The sequence below is a fragment of the Miniopterus natalensis genome, chromosome 9, assembly GCF_054644295.1.
Source record: "Miniopterus natalensis isolate mMinNat1 chromosome 9, mMinNat1.hap1, whole genome shotgun sequence".
Taxonomy (NCBI): Eukaryota; Metazoa; Chordata; class Mammalia; order Chiroptera; family Miniopteridae; genus Miniopterus; species Miniopterus natalensis.
The window spans coordinates 35,894,139-35,910,714 of NC_142089.1; the positions used below are offsets into that span (position 1 = coordinate 35,894,139).

Sequence of the window (16,576 nt, forward strand, 5' to 3'; positions counted from 1 at the left end):
AACTTTCAGCTTAAATATCTGTTTCCTTTCTGTGACACATTGAAAACCCATGACTGAAATATAGCCCTTTTCAACCCTGCACCATGGTGCCATCACCCTTAGCAGACCCAGAACTCGCAGAGGACACAGCCCAGAGGCTTTTTATAACAAGGATAAAGATACAGTAAACCAAGTCTTTGTGCTGGATGCATTGTCCACGAAGCTGTCCATCAACAGGTTTTCGGGGACTTCATATGCAAATTGAACATCTGTGTCAGTCTGGAAATGCTTTTCCCAGTATTTGGCTCTAAGTTTGCTCTGTTGCTATGGATATAAGCCATCTTCGCCCGAATGTTATGATGTTGTAAAGAAGAATTGGTTTCTCCTCTTTCTGAGACTGAATTTAAATAAAAATTGTAACCTCTTCACCATTAAAAAAAACCCCTCAGTAACAGTCCAGGATGGTTTTCCTTAGGAGCCATGGGAATTGTTGGCCTTTATCTAGTTGATTGCGCACCATCCACCAATCAAGCTGCATTTGGAGCCCCACTTTGGGCAGTTCTACATGTATAGTTTCCTCAGACATATGGATGAGGCATGATTGACTCATGGCTTAGAGAGAGTGAAATCTTAGGAAATCAGAAAGCTAGCATAATGGGGCAAAAGCTGAATCAAGAACTAAATAGACTGTCCGCTAAAGCATCAGTCCAGAGAGGCTGAGCAAAGAGACAGAAACCACCTATCAAACAGAGAGATAAAATAAGAATACCAATAATGATGGTAATAATAACGACGACAATTGCACTTCACGGAGTGTGTTGTTTATCTCTGGGAAGGATTTGTGTATATAACCTCGTTAATCCTCGAATGATATTCATAATAATCACAGCGCCTAATATTTATTTCGAAGGCTTATTTCCCAGGCTTCATTCCAAAAGATTTTCCTGTACTGTGTCGTTTAGTCTTCTGAACCCCTACGCGATAGGAGCGGCTATTGTCTGTGCTTTTCAGGCGAGGAGTTGAAACTGGAGTGGTAAGCACGGCCCGGGGAGGTGACCGATGCCCTCACGGGGGCCTTTCTCCGTGGATCCCTTGCAGGTCACCTTCCATTTCCTTTCCTTATTTACCTTTGGTCACCTGTGAATTCTCTCTGGTTTCACAGCGCATTATTGTCATAGGGGACACTGTAAGAGGAAGTGACCTCTTTTCTGTTTGCTTCATATGCACACGGTCTCTCACATGCCTGTTTCATTATTACATTGTCCACGGTATATTCTAAACACACAGGCATAAGGACATCATCTGAAGCAGAAGAGAGGAGAACAGAGAAAAGCGAAGGAGGGAAAAGAAGAGAGTTTAGAAAAATAAAAATGATCTAAACTCTAGATTTGAAAAATAGATATTTTTGTCTCATTTCTACAATTAAATACAGATCTTCCATCACAAAGCAAGTTCTTCATTCCAAGCATGTGGATAGATTGGTACTTTAAAAAAAATGTCCATCTGGTTAATTTCAGGGTGAAGAAAAAATAAGATAGGATCTTTTCTGGCTCTGGAACCCTCGCTGTTTCATCTGACTGAGATTTGGACTCATTTTTTACTCATTTCAAGCTTGTGCCTCTAATATTTATTTCCTCTTGGAAAGGCACACACCCGCACCCCACAGATGATTGATTTCCGTTGCATCAATCAAGCACCCATCAAGGATTGTCTCGTGCTTGTCAATACTCTCTCCAGAACAGTTGTGCAAAACACATTGCTTTTAGCCCAGACTTTTTCCACAGAACAGCAGCCTGTGCAGTCGCTGCATCCAGATGCTGAAGCTTATTTCCAACTGGACCTTGGCCATCCCTCTCTCCATGCACCCTTTGCTGTCTTACTTGAAGTCACTTTTACTGGGGGAGGTGTCAGGGAAGGGAGAGGCTAAGACAAGGTCCTGAGCCACCCATGTGGTCGCATTGGCTTCCTGGGATTATGACCTTGGGTGAGGGGTTACCTTTGGATTGTTCGAACCCAGAATTTAAATTTATGAACTTGAGCCACAGGGTTACAATGTAACAAACTGCTTTGTGTTCTGGGAATTTTAGGGTTTGTGCATTGTGAGTGCCTATCTGCCTCCTCCCTTGTCATCAGTGCTGGTGAGCCTGGGGCCAGCCTCAGGAAGACAGTCACTCTGTGTGTAAGAGCCTGCAGTATACACAGTGCTATACAAGTTATGGAGATAGTGATTTCATCCCTTCATTCATTCATTCATTCACTCGTGATTACTCTGGGCCAGGCAAGAATATTATCACATGATTCCTGTCCTCTAGTAGCTTGTTATCTTATGGGAAAGCTGAATATGCAACTGATAATTATAATTCATTGTAGCACGTAATAGTAGATTGCACTGCCCTGCAGCCTGCCGGGAATATGTGTTAAGTTCCAGGAGCTTTTAGGCCCTGTTAAGATGCAGTATTTCATCTGATCATCACAGCATGTCTATGTGATGTTATGATGTCAGTTTTACTAGGGAATAAATAGAACAGAACAAACAGAACAATAAGGGAACCTGAATAAGTTCTTTCAGTTGTAAGTGGGAGAGCCTTGGTTCAAACCCAAGTCATCTCCTGGAAGCTCCAGGTTTCTCCAGAACTAAGTCTGACTTGTGTGGATCTGCATTTCTGAGTATTTCTTAGAATTCTCTCATAGATTCCCTTGAGAATCAATTATTTTCAGTTAGTGTGACTTTCTGTTCAAGTATTTTGAAGCCAATGTGGTTGGCAGGCTTTGCGAGGGAGGCCATGAGAGAAACATATAGGTATCAGTATTGACAGGATCTGTGCATAGACATAGGTGTGTCCCCAGCATTGCGCATTAGCTAATTAGAATGACTTCATGGATACAAAGACCAACTCTGTGTAAACAAATACCTCCCTGTTCTTGCCTCCTGCCCAGGCTTTCTCTGTACATTTGTGTACCCACCTGTATTCCTGCACAGCTAGTTGCCTTCTTGTTTCTGCTCTTTCCCCCTCTAACTCCAATGTCCTAATCAGTTGGGCTGCTATAATAAGGAACCATAGACTGGGTGGCTTAAATACAACAGAAGTTTATTTCTCATATCTCTAGAAGATGGAAGTCTAGATTCTGTGTCAGCATGGTCGGGTTCTGTGTAGAGCCCTCTTCCAGGTTGCAGAGGGCCATCTTCTTATATCTTCACATGGCTGAAGGGGAGAACTCTGGACTCTTCAGACCCTACTATGGGCACTGATCCCATTCACAGACTCCCTCCACTCTCACAACCTGACCTAATCTCCTCCCTAAGGCCCCACCTCCCGATACCATCACATTGCTGATTTGGATTTCACTGTAAGAATGTTGAGAGGACACAGACTTTCAGTCCACAGTACACTGTCTAAAGAGCGCAGCTCAAGCAATCTTTCTAAACATAGATATGACCCTGTTACTCTTGATAGCTCTCCAACGATTTATGGAATAAAGCCCAAACTTTTTAGAGTGACGTTTATTTACACAGCTAGTATTTATTGAGTGCCTACTACATTTAAGGTGCTGTTCTGAGTGAGAAAAAAGCAGTGAATAAAACAGCCTCTTCTGTCTCCCCTCCAAAAGTCTGTCCCCTTATCAAGCTTACATTCTAACCAGAGGAGACACATAACAGACAAGAAAGTGATAAAGCAATGAATAAATTAATTTTATTTCCTGGGATAAGTTGTTCAGAGTAATAGAGGAGAAAAGCTTGTGATTCAGGTGAGCAATTTGCAATTTTAAATAAGGCGGTCAGGGTAGACCTCCTTGAAGTGACATTCAAACAAACAACAGGAAGGGGGGGAAACCTGGAGGAAGAACATACCAGGCCAAGGGGTATTCCAGAAGTAGCAAGGAGGCCACATGGGAGGAGCAGAGTCAACCAAAATGAGAGTTGTAGGGAATAAATTCCAAGAGGTAATGGGGGCCACTGAGGAATTTTGGCTTTTCCTCTGAAATGGAAAGCCATTGAAGAAGGATGAGCACAGGAGAGATAGGACATGACTTAGGTTTTTAAGGGACCGTTCAGGCCGCTGCCTACTTTGTAGGGAATAGTCTTTGGGCTGGGAGTGGGGGAGATGGAAGCAGGGTGAAGGGGCTGAGGCAGTGATCCAGCTACAGGCCGGCTGCGAGAGGATGGCAGTGGAGCAGGTAAGAAGGGATCAGATTTTTCTTTCTTTTGAAGGTACAGCCAGCAGGATCTTCTGATGGGGTGGATGTGACGTGTACAGAAAAGAGAGCGGTCCAGGTTTTTTAAGGATAGTATTGCTATCAATGGAGAAGATGGATTAGATGTCAGGGAGGCAGGGGGAGGAAGAATCACGAATTACTCCCAGGTTTCTGGCTGTAGTAACTGATACCCCCCCTGAAGGTGATCCTCCGTTATTTGTCTTCATCTTAGTAAAGAGCACCATCATTTACATTTTATTAAAGCCAGAAAATTAGGATTAATTCTTGACTCCTCATTTCCTCTCTCTGCCCACATCCAATCCATTACAAAGTCCTATTGATTCCAACTCCAAAATATGTATCACCAACCCACCTTTCGTTCTTCACATGGTCTCCCAGCACCATTGGCCAAACCATCATTTTCTGTAGCCCAGTCTGTGTAAAGTGCATCTTTTGTACGTGGCATATAGTTGGGTCTTGCTTTTCTATATAGTCTTCTTGCAATCTCTGCTTTTTTGGGGTGTTAAACTATCTACATTTAATGCCAAGGTGAATATTGCTGGATTTAGGTCTTCCATTTTACTATCTGTGGTCATTCCTGTTTTTGTTTTGTTTTTCTCTGTTTCTTCTTTTCTGCTTTCTTTGGGATTAATTGAATATTCTTCAATTTTCAGAATTTTATTTGCATTTCTCTACTCTCTTTTTTTCTAATCCTTCCCCGAATATATTTTTTCCATTGCTTTTTCAGAGAGCAAGCGAAAGGGAAAGAGAGACAGAGAGAGAGACATTGATGTGAGAGAGACACATCAATTGGTTACCTCCACACATTTCCCTAACAGGGCCAGAGCCTGCAAATGTGGTACGTGCCCTTGGCTGGAATCGAACCCCAGACCCTTCAGTCCGAGGGCCGATGCTCTAACCTCTGAACCCAACTGGCCAGGGCTCTATTTGCTTTTTAGGCATCATTTTTTTGCATTCTTTCAAAATGATTTCTTTAGCAATTACAATAAACATTCTACTTTTCAGTCAGCTTAGAGTACATATTGTTAAACTTAATGTGAAATACTAAAAGCGTTCAACTCTATAGTTCCATTTACTATCGTCCAACTCTTTATGCTGTAGTTGTCATATGTGTGGAATTTACATATGTTATATACCCCAAAATGTAGTAGTTGTTAAGTTGATATGTTTAAATAATATATCAGTCTTCTTGGGCTGCTATAACAAAATACCACAGACTGAGTGGCTTAAACAATAGAAAGGACTCTTCCTGGCTTGTAGATGGCTATCTTCTCATTGGGTCCTCAGATGGCCTTTCCTAGGTGCATGCATGTAAACAGAAAGATCTGGTGTTCCTTTCTCTTCTTATTAGGATACCAATTCTATCAGACTATGGCCTTGCCCTTATAGTCTCTTGTAACTTTAATTATCTCCATGAAGTCCCCATCGCCAAATACAGTCACATTGGGTGTTGCTGCTTAAACATCTGAATTTTGGGAGGACACAGTTCATTCCATAAGAAACAGTCATTACATTTCAAAGAAATTCTGAAAAATAGAACATAAACTTTGTATTTACCTACATAGTTACCATTTCCATTGTTTTTGATTTCTTTCTGAATATTTAAGTTTCCATCTGGTATTTCCCTTCGGCCTGAAGACCTTCCTTTAGCAGTTCTTTATTTCTTGCAGATCTACTAACAAAAAAAAAATTCTCTTAGTTTTTATATTTAATAAATATATTTTACTGTCTATCTTGAAAGATATTTTGTGCAATATAGAATTCTTGATTGACAGATTTTTTTTCCCTCCATCACTTAAAGATGTCTATATGTTCTCTTCTAGCACCATTGTTCCTTATGAGAAGTCAACCATCGTTTATACTGTTCTTCTGCTGTGCACAGTATATTAGTTAATCTCTGGTTTTTAGTATGGTGTGCTCAGTTGAGGTATTCTTTGGATTTATCCGTCTTCCTCCAGATTTGAATTGCTAAACTGCTGTCTTTCACCGAGTTTGGGAAATTTTTAGCGTTTATTTATTTAAATGTTGTTTTCTACCCCATTTGTTCTCATTCTTCCCGCTATAACTCCAAGTACACATATTTGAGAAGTTGGGCTATTATTCCACAGGCCCCTAAGGGATTCTGCTTTTCTTTTTCTTTCCCTCTCCCCCTCAGTTAGCTACTCTTTCTGTTAGGCCTGTTTTCAAGTCCATTGACTCTTTTCTGTGTTATCTCCAATTAGCTGCTAGGCCCACCCACTAAATATTTTTTCAGATATTGTATTTGCCAATACTAGAATTTTCATTTTTAATAGTTTCTGTTTCTTTGCTATTTTCTATGTCTGTATTAATTATGAGAATATGATCCTTTACATCCTTAAGCACTGTTAAATTACCAGCTTTAAAATTTTTGTCTTCTAATTCTAACATCTGAGTCATCTCAGGGTCATTGTTCATTAAATGGCTTTCTCTTAAATGTGGATAAATTTTCTACTTCTCTGAGGTCGTATTTTTAACATTGTGTTTGATATACTCTAAGATACTGAATTCTCATTTCTCTGAGGAGTATTGATTTTTTTTTTTTTTGTAGATAATTTATTTGACTCAATTCAAACTCTGGATTTTGTCTCTTCTGTCATAGCACCTACTGAAATCTCTCTTGAGTTCTTGCTGGGTTACTTATAATCATCCAGAGATTAGGGCAGTATTTCTATGTGTAATGCTGAGCTCCCTTTCTGTGGCTTCCCCGACACACGCACCCCCTTACTTTCTAGATGTTATGGTTGTCTTGAACTCTGACCTCTCATTTCTTAGCCCAGAAGACTGCGTATATCTTGAGTATTAGCAGTCATCTATGGCTTTGATTGGGGCATGCCCTCAGGCAGAAATCTGTAAAATCAGGAAACATATGTAGTGATGCATTTTTTTCTTTCCACATGTCTACTCCTCTCCAGGTTCTACCTGGTCTTGGTCACTTTCCACTGTCTTCAGAGAGTTATTTTGATCAGTGTTTATAATCGTTCTCCTCGGGAGAATTGGTGTGATAGGAACTATTCAGCCCATATAAGAAGTGGAACCCCTGAGTAATGTCTTTTAAAGCTCATATGATCCCATTCCCCCCCGCCCCCGAGCCTTCTGTGTCGTCCCGTTGTACTTGGAATAGAACCTGACCCCTTTGCCGCAGCCTGCGCGACTCTCCCCACTTCCTACCCCCGTCCTCATTTCACAGCTGTCCCACGCGCGCCCTCCCGCCGGGTCTCCCGGGAGTCCTGTCAATTCCTAAGACAAATATCGCTCTCCCCACCACGCAGTCTTTGTGTTTATTATTCTCTTTACTTAGAAATTGTTGCTTCCTTTTCTTTTATCATGTCTTAGTTTAAATGTCGCCCCCATTTTGTCCCTGAACCCTCTATTTAAATCAGTCTTTCAGATCACTCTGTAATTATTCTACTTATTTATTGACTGTCTCTGTCTTTCAGTAGAATATAATCTCCATCTGGACAGAGTTCACATCTGTCTTAATTGCAGCGAATCCCTTGTGATGGAACAGAGTAAGTGTTCGACTGAGTCATGCGTTGACTCTACGAAGACCCTCATGAGCCTGGGCTGTATTGGAAGAGTGGCGTGCCCATCTTCCTCTCCTAGCCGATGGCTTTTGTTTATCTCCGTATCCTGATTATCGGGTTGATGCTGAGCCCAGGGTAGCCAGATATCACATTAGTCTCATGAATAAGCGAACTAATTAAACTAAAAACTCGCAAAGGGACCAACTTTGGTGAATGAAACTGACTAAACTAGGTCTGCATTAAATCAGAATTTATCCACTGGTAAGCGAAGCTGTTCTACATAAAACTGATAGTAACGTTGTAAAAGTTCTGTTTTCTTTTAGGAATGTTTGTTGTTCTTAGGAACTGTTCAGTATTGGAGCCCATAATTCTTTCCAGCAGCATAAAAGAAATTGTCTAGGTATCCTGATTATCAGATACCTGATAATATCAGATATTTATTTAATAAATACCATATTTATTTTCTTCTTTCCTTAGATTTTCATGAGAATTTTAAGGCTGGGGAAAAATCAGGCAAAATGCTTTCACTTTGATATAAATAGACTAGGTCAGTGAAGAGTTGGAATAGCTTAGATGAAAGAAAACAAAAGTGACATTACAGGTAAATGGAAAAAAGGCAAGTATGACAAGTGATGACCATTGACCACTTCTCTGAGCCTGATGGTTTCTTTATCTGCAAAGCAGGATGAAATACTGCCTCGAGACTCATACATAAAATTAATTTTAATACAGGAAAATCCATCATGCAAAAAGATGGCTTTGTCTTAGCAAAATAATCACAGAACCTAAAATTCTGAAACACTAAGTTGGCCTTTGTTATGTATTTTTCTTGCCTGTGAGCAGTTTTAATCTTTCAGGCAATGTAGTTCTCTGTGTAATTTTACAAACAGTTGTTTATTTGTCATATTAATTTATTAAACATTTAAGAGAGCGAATTAGACATGTTCTTGTCCGCGATCGTGCCCTGAGTCAGAACTGAGCTCAGGCCTTAGGATTTCTTGTCTGTGCTTTCTCTGCAAGGGTCAAAACCTCAAATACCGAAAGCAGTCAGACAGCACAAGTGAATAAACGGACTTGGCAAATAAATATTTTTTTACTCCCACAGAGAAATTTTTCTTTCAACTCATTGTACTCTAGGGCTGAATCCCATGCTCCCTCCTCTGACAGAGAGATGGCATAGAGAAATAGATCTCTACTGCAAGCAAAACATTAGTGCAGTCATGATGATAAATTGATGAAATCTGGTGTCCGTTGCTGGGAAATGATAGGGAGTAGAAGTGCTCCCTACACACTGTCTGAAGGGATCAGTCAGCACTCAGCTCCAGCTGACTCTTGCCATGCGGGAATATGGGTGGCCCATATCTTCAAAAGAAACCAAAATCTGGATTTTAAGTGAAATCTCCAAATTTTAAAATATTGGCTCATTTTTTGAAAAAAAAAACAACACATTCTATTTCCCAAATAAAATACATCTGTGGGCCAGATGCCACCTCATCACAGTGATTTTTGATCACTGTGTTATACTGTATTGCATGTCTATTTTACCCCTGTTCCAAAGGCAGACACCACCTTTAGAAGGAAGGGCCAAAAATCCAACCCAAGTTATATATTGTAAGATGGCCTCTCCCTCTTGATCTAGACTTGAAAGCCATCCTGAAGAGGATCTGACTCCATCCGGCTCACGCTTCCTACCTCTCCAAATAGTTTGTAGACTTTTCTGTCTACTCTTATAAATGCCTGCTCTCAGAGCTGAAATCTGAGAAGATGGAGGAAACAAGAAAATAGTCATAGAGCCAGACTAGCTCTGTCTATATATTTCTAAGGCAACCACTTGGCAAATACAGTCATTGTGGTTAAACTGGTTATTTCATTGGAAAACAAGTAACCGCTATACTGTGCTAAATGCATTAGCGATTCAAACGTAAGTAGAGAGATCAACCCTAGGAACAGGCACTGCAGGCTTTCGAAATGAATGCTCAGTTATTTGACAAACTGGCTAGTTCTTTGCTAATCAGGGTGGGCCTTTACCACCAGTTGCTATGAAAAACAACAAAATGCAGCTGACCATTTCAGACACTGTTCTCCCAACTATTTTTACTCTTTTGGTGGTACCTCTCTCTTTTTAACAATAGGTGTTATGAACTGAAAGCCACCTATATACCAGACACTCACCACAACCTTCCCTGAAAAGCAAAGTTTATTATCCCTATTTTACCCTTGTAGGCAATGAGGCTGTGAGAGGTCAAGTAACTTTTCCTACATAGCACAGAATATAAATATAGACCGTGAATTTGAACCCAAGTGCATGTTTCCAAAGTGCATGTTTTTTCCCACTAAACCACTGTTTTAACATATAGATTTTTTTATTATTCAGGTATGATGAGGTCAGCAGATCAGAAGATATTGCCACTGAAAGGAGAGTTTGTTACTCTCAGTTCTCCAGAGGACAGAGCATGCCATGCTATGCAGGGCCACATGGGAAGCACCAGGGTTGTCCCTAGTTGTATGTTACGTGGCCTGGGGTGATTAGAATAGGAAAATAGTGGTCCATAGAGGAGGTGGTGGGGAGGTGGGCTCTGGACTAGTTAGTTTGCATGAAAGTCATGCTCCCAGGTGAGTTGAGTCCTTTACTGTCTCTAGGAATTGGCTAGCCCTGGGAGGGGCAGTCACGCCAGGGTCAGTAAGGCTCCAGGTATCAGAGCAGCAGAAATAGAGAAAATAAAAAGGCATGATTAATATGGCCACATTTTCTTTTCTTACACCCCAAAATTCAGAGTCATCCTTGACTCAGATTTTCTTATATTCTGTAACTGGTTAGTCACTAAATTTGTTTCATTTTCTTCAAAATGCATCTCATTCATTTATTCAAGATATCAGGCATTGTTTTAAGCAGTGGGGACGTGGGAAATAATGAAGCTCTATTTAAAATTGCTCAGAGTATAGGATAAAAGACTGGCATATAAACTAATGATGGTAAAAGAACTTGAATGCCACTACAAAACAAGGACAGGGAGTGTCTGTGCCCTGTGTTCCCAATGTTAGCCTCTGAGAATGTCCACATTTCCTGCTCTCTGTGCCTGCTCATCTCCCTGGCCTGTCTACCCTACCAGTCTTTTTTCCCCTAACTTTTTATCATTTTGCTCCCCAAATCAAAATAACTTCCTAAGGCCTCTAATTCAATAAAACTATAAACACTTACTTAAACACTTACTGGACTCTTAAGACCCATTGTTGTCCCCACACTCCTCATTCATTCCCTGTTTCCAACACTTTGTTTAATCTCTAATTTAACATGCAGTTACCTTGTGACCAAATTGTGCCCACACAAATAGACACAAATGCAACGTGAGGTATGGTACTCTGAGCTTGTGGTGTGTCTCCATATGCTTGGTGCATTCTACATTTATTCAGCAACTATTTATTGAGCATCTATAATATTCCAGGCACAGGGCTTGACCAGTCTCCTTATGATCTGTAACCATGCATGTCTCTCCATCTTCATCTCTTCATTCATCACCATCTCCTTTCTGGCATGCCTTGCCCTCAACTATTTTTTTCCTCCAAACTGCCTGTTCTTGGCTCCTCAGCTGAAACCTCACCTCCCCCAATTATATTATAATTGCTAAATCATTGATCTTTTACTTGATGCTACTATGTTTTGTATGTATTGCATTTCTTATTTTCCATTGCATTCCTGGAGACTAGGCACAGTGCCTGATGCATGAGGCATTCAGTAAATACTCAATAGCTGTATTTATGCCTGCACTACACAGGCTAGGTTCTGTGCTCCCTCCTGGGAGCTCATTTAAACCTCCCTTCCCTGACCTCCGAAAGTACTTCCCATCTAAGTTAGCATCAAATCAAGTAATGCCTTACTAACGCAAACTCTTTAAGGTCCAGAATATGCCTCGTCACAGTAACCCGCAGCTGAACCTGTAGGAAATAGGCATTCAAAACCTGCATTTTTTTCTCCCATTGAAATGACCAGTTGCTTTGATATAATTTTGAAGCATTCTGCAGAACTGTACAAATAGAGTCAACAGATTATATTATACCTGGAAGTTTAATAGATAATGTGGCACAGTCGTCAAGAAACAAGGACTTTAGATGCAGGGATACCTCAGTTAAAAACAAAAAGATCTGCCCCTTACTACCCTGTGACCTTGGGCAAGTTACTTTATCTCTCTTACTCCTAGTTTCTCATCTCCATGGTGAACAATAGTATATTTTCCATGGAGGTATTGTAAGGATTAAATGAGATAATGTATGTAAAATGCTTAGCTTAGTATCACTACATGGCAAATGAGTCAATAAATTTTAGGTGATAGTATTTATACTATTTTTGGCATTATAGACACTCTCTAAAGCCTAGCAATCCTGTTTTAAAAGGAGGCTGGGGAAGGGGGAAGGAGGTTATTGAGGCCCAGAGAAGCTAAGTGATTTGCACATAGTTACACAGCTAGTTAGTGTCAGAGCAGACAGCAAACCCAACCACTGTGGCTCCAGAACAAATTCTCTCCCTCCGTACGCAGCCCTGGCTCTCAAGAAACATGCTCAGGGAGACTATCTCCATGTGGCCAAAATAACCAGTTGGTTCATAGTTTGGATGAAAATAAATCTGTCAGAATAGTTGTTTTGGAGTCCTAGAGACTCATGTAAACATTGAGAAAATACGCAGATTAAGTTCAGGAACCCAAACACAATGTTGGGCGTGTTCTAGCAAGCAGAGTAACGGCATGGAAAAGCATTCCTCTTCCTGATGCATATCACATATTATTTTGTTTAGAGCTGCCAAGTGGATTAAGGAATAAAGTCCTAGACATGAGAAGAAGATAGTTGACCACAGAGTTCAGACATCTTTGTCCTTGGAGAGCTATGTTGCAGTTTCCCACGTGACATAACGTTTCAATCAGGGGAGGCTCTCTTGACAATTCTGGGACAATTCTTTTTTTTTTTTTTTTTTTTAACTGAGTCTTCCTCCTCACAGTCTCTTTCACTCCACCTCTCCATTAGTAAGACCCAGTGAGTAATTCAAGGTCTACAGTGCTCTGGGGTAACAGCCTGGTCGGAGGTGGCAATGGTGTGATCAGAGATTAGTGCTTTAGCACCAGGTCCCCCAGCTTTTACCTTGAGGTACTCGCCCTTCTCACGCTCCTCACATCTCATTCTTGGACCTGATGCTACTTGCTGCCGCTAGGTTAGCCTTGAGAGTTTCATTCCCTGCTACTCTTTTCTTTAAACTTTTTAAATTTAATTGAATTTTAATTTTTTATTTATTAAACTTATTGAGGTGATATTTTGATTAATAAAATTATGTAGGTTCCAGGTGTACAGTTCTATAATACATCACCTTTTATTGTAGATCCAAGATGCCAACACTAGGTTAGGCAAAGCTAGATTTCTGTAAGAGCGAAAACACCCTCGCTGAGTTAGCTGTGTAACATTCTTAGATCCTATGGACAAAGAGTTGAAAGAAACACACATTTTAGTATATTGTTTCTGGCTCAGTTATAGACTAGAGATACTATGGGTTGACCCCTCTCTCTTGTTTTTCAGATAGACCACATGGTGCAGGGCCACGCTGCCTTCCCTGAGCTACAGGCCAAGGCCACAGCCAGGTAACTGCTCCCTGTCCCCTACAACTCTCCATGCCCGACTGTGTTGAGGACACTCAGTTTAGGCTGATGTGATTTTCAGATCCTACGTGCAATGAAAATGCCTGATAGTATTTGGTTATAAGACAGTCATCCAGATGATCTAGAACATACAGGTATTAATTTTCAAAGCAATTTAAGAAAATTCAAAGAACCCAGAGATCCCCCCAAAATATTCCAGGAACCATGGGTGAGAAACTGTGATTTTGGAGGAACATGGATTTTGGAGTCAAAAACCTCTTGGGTTCAAATCCAGCTTTACTCCTTACTAGGTGTGTGACGTTGGGCAAGGTATTCAACCTCTTTAAGCCTGTCTCTTCATCTGTAAAACTCAGAATAATAACTGATGAGGAGTGACCTCAGGTATATCGTTAAGTGAAGAAAGTTGACAACATGCTCCCTTTCATGTAAAAAGAAGATGATATAAGAAAATACCTGTGTATTTACTCATTTGTGCAGAAGAAATACGGGAAAGTTAAACCAGAAACTGAGATTGGTTGCCTATACTGGGTGTGGGATGGTGGGGAGTGTGTGTAGAAATGGAATGTAAAGACTGGGGGGACAGGAACAGGATAGCAGGAGGAAATGACACTTTTCTGAGTACATTTTATTCAACTATAACTATCAGAACTATAGTGATGCTTCACGTGCCCCTGAAAATAAATAGAAGGTAGATGATGGTAGATAGATATAGATAGATGATAGATGATAGATGATAGATGATAGATAGATAGATGATAGATAGATAGATAGATAGATAGATAGATAGATAGATAGATAGATAGATAGATAGATAGATAATGATGATAGATAGATAGATAGATGATGATAGATAGATAGATAGATAGATAGATAGATAGATAGATAGATAGATAGATAGATGATAGATAGATAGATGATAGATAGATAATAGCAGGATATATGTGTGGGGTGGGCATGGGTGAAATGAAATGCAAACAGTAAAAAAGTGAGCCTCTTGTTATTAGTAATGAATACCATAATCACACTAAAAGGGGTTGGGGAAAGAAAAGAACTCGCTGAAGTAACTTTGGGAAAGAATATTTTGACAGTAGACTGTATGGCTACAGATAAAATGGCTGTACCTAAATATTATACTGCAAACACAGAATTTGTTTTTCATAGATATATGGGTTAGCTATTCTGAAAATCCTTTAGTGTATACTACATTGAGCAAATAAAAAAATTTGTGTGGATAGTGAGAGACAGGTTTCTCACAGATAAGGAAAGGGAAAGGTTAGAATCAACCCTATGGTACTAGGTGGAAATCACAGGTATTAGAACCAACTTGTGATTTTGTATATATATAACATATATATATATATATATTTCATATTTGTGGAGATAAGTAAAATAAGTACAGGTGTATATATTCATATGCAAGCATACATACATTCATCTCTTAGTTCTCTCTACTGAGATGGCCTAGAAGCAATAACACCCTAGTAGCAATGTGAACACCTAGCACCAGACCTTGGTGATAGACTCATGCATATGTTTCTGTAAAGAGGGGCCATAACTCCCATGAGATTCTTGAAGGGCCCCAGCATTTATAAACCTCTAATGCAAAGACAGAGGACTGGATTTGGATCTCAGAGCTCTAGATTCATACCCAGCTCCAACATGCATTATGTTTGAACCCCAGTGTCCTCATCGGAACATAGGAGAGTAGTTATGAGAGAACCAACTTGGGTAACTGAGAATTCACTTGGAGTTTATTGAGGTAATGTATTTGACAAGGCTTCATAAACTATACTATGACAATTATGACAACCACTACTACCTCTTCTGCCACTATTACTGATGATTATAAAGGGGGAGAGAGTTTTGGTCATAGCTGTTCTAGGGTTAAACAGCAGATGTCAGTCATCCATAACCTGCCTGCCTTCTTGCGGAAACGGTGATGGAGTAGCAAGAACACTGGACTGGAAATTAGAGATCTAGGATTCTTATCTCAGTTCTGCCATAAATGCCTTGGTGACTCAGTTTCTTCACCCATAAAATCACAATGATAATGCCCTGCTTAATTCACTTTACGGGTGTTATCTGGGTGAAAGTAGATCATGGAGATACCAATCTCTGAAGATCTTAAAGCTCACCACAAACCTAAGGGATAGTTAGACTTTGCAAGGAAATACTCAAAGTTTCCAGAACTGTCTTCCATAGATGAACCTCATGTGAGTTGTTTTTACTGAAAATAGGAAAGAAAGCTTTATGGATTAGCGTGCAAACTCAGAAAAATAGCAGCACAACAGCCACTTATGGAATTCAGCCTTGGAGTCAGAACTGGATTTAAATCTCAACTCTTCCCACATGCTAGTTGACTTCCTACCCCTTTCCAACTACCTCCTTATATTTCTCCTCTTTGGAGTTGTTTCACCAAAGCCTTGCCTGTACTCTTGGTTACTTTTTCCTCACTTTGTACCCCTCCTTTGCCCACTCCAGTTTGAATTCTGTCACCATTGGCCCCTGGAACAATTATTGTTAAGGTCCTCAGTGACCTCTGGTAAGTCCTTAGGATGTGACCCAGTCCCCTTGGGCTCTCAGTAGTATGTGGCACCAATCACCACTTTGGGTTCTCCTTTAGAGCCCTCTCTTTTCTAGGCTTTCTTTCTGGAATGTCACCCTCTCCAGTTTTCCTACTGTGTCTCTGACTCCTTCTTAATGTCCTTCTCATAACATTAAAGTTTATCACAGCTGGGTTCCTGGCCCTCTTCTCTCTTTGCCTTCTTTTCCAAGGTGATCCCATCTACACTCTTGGTTTTATTTATTTCTATAATTTGAGGATTCTCAAATTTTATCTACAGCTCTACTGAGTATTCAACACATGTTGGCTCCTTTTCCTTTTCCTTTCCTTCTATTACCTTGTAAAGTAAGTTTATCTCTCTCTTACCAGATCTATGAATATTCCAAGACTATAGGACCTAGTGTCCTTTGGGTCTTAGAAAGAAATAGGCATAGTTATTATTATTAGAGTGAAACACACTATTTGGAAAGGACAGCAAATCCCATGGAATCAGGAACGCTGTGCCTCTTTGGGTGTGACTTCAAGCTCTCTGAAAACAGTAATGCAGTCCACCCCATCTTAAAGCTTAACATCAGCAAATCCTATTTGAAACTGTAGAAACGAGTGTTGATAAACAGATTTAGTATTTTATACTCTTG

The 16,576-nt window shown here is 40.2% G+C and overlaps 1 protein-coding gene across 1 annotated transcript in view; it reads left to right on the plus strand.

The window, feature by feature from the left end:
* Nucleotides 1-16,576, plus strand: part of FGGY (FGGY carbohydrate kinase domain containing) — a 352,569-nt gene that overhangs the window by 230,113 nt on the left and 105,880 nt on the right. Inside the window, exon 12 of the mRNA XM_016205908.2 lies at nucleotides 13,296-13,357. Within this exon, the coding sequence (XP_016061394.2) occupies nucleotides 13,296-13,357 (62 nt within the window). The remainder of the gene's footprint in view (nucleotides 1-13,295; nucleotides 13,358-16,576) is intronic.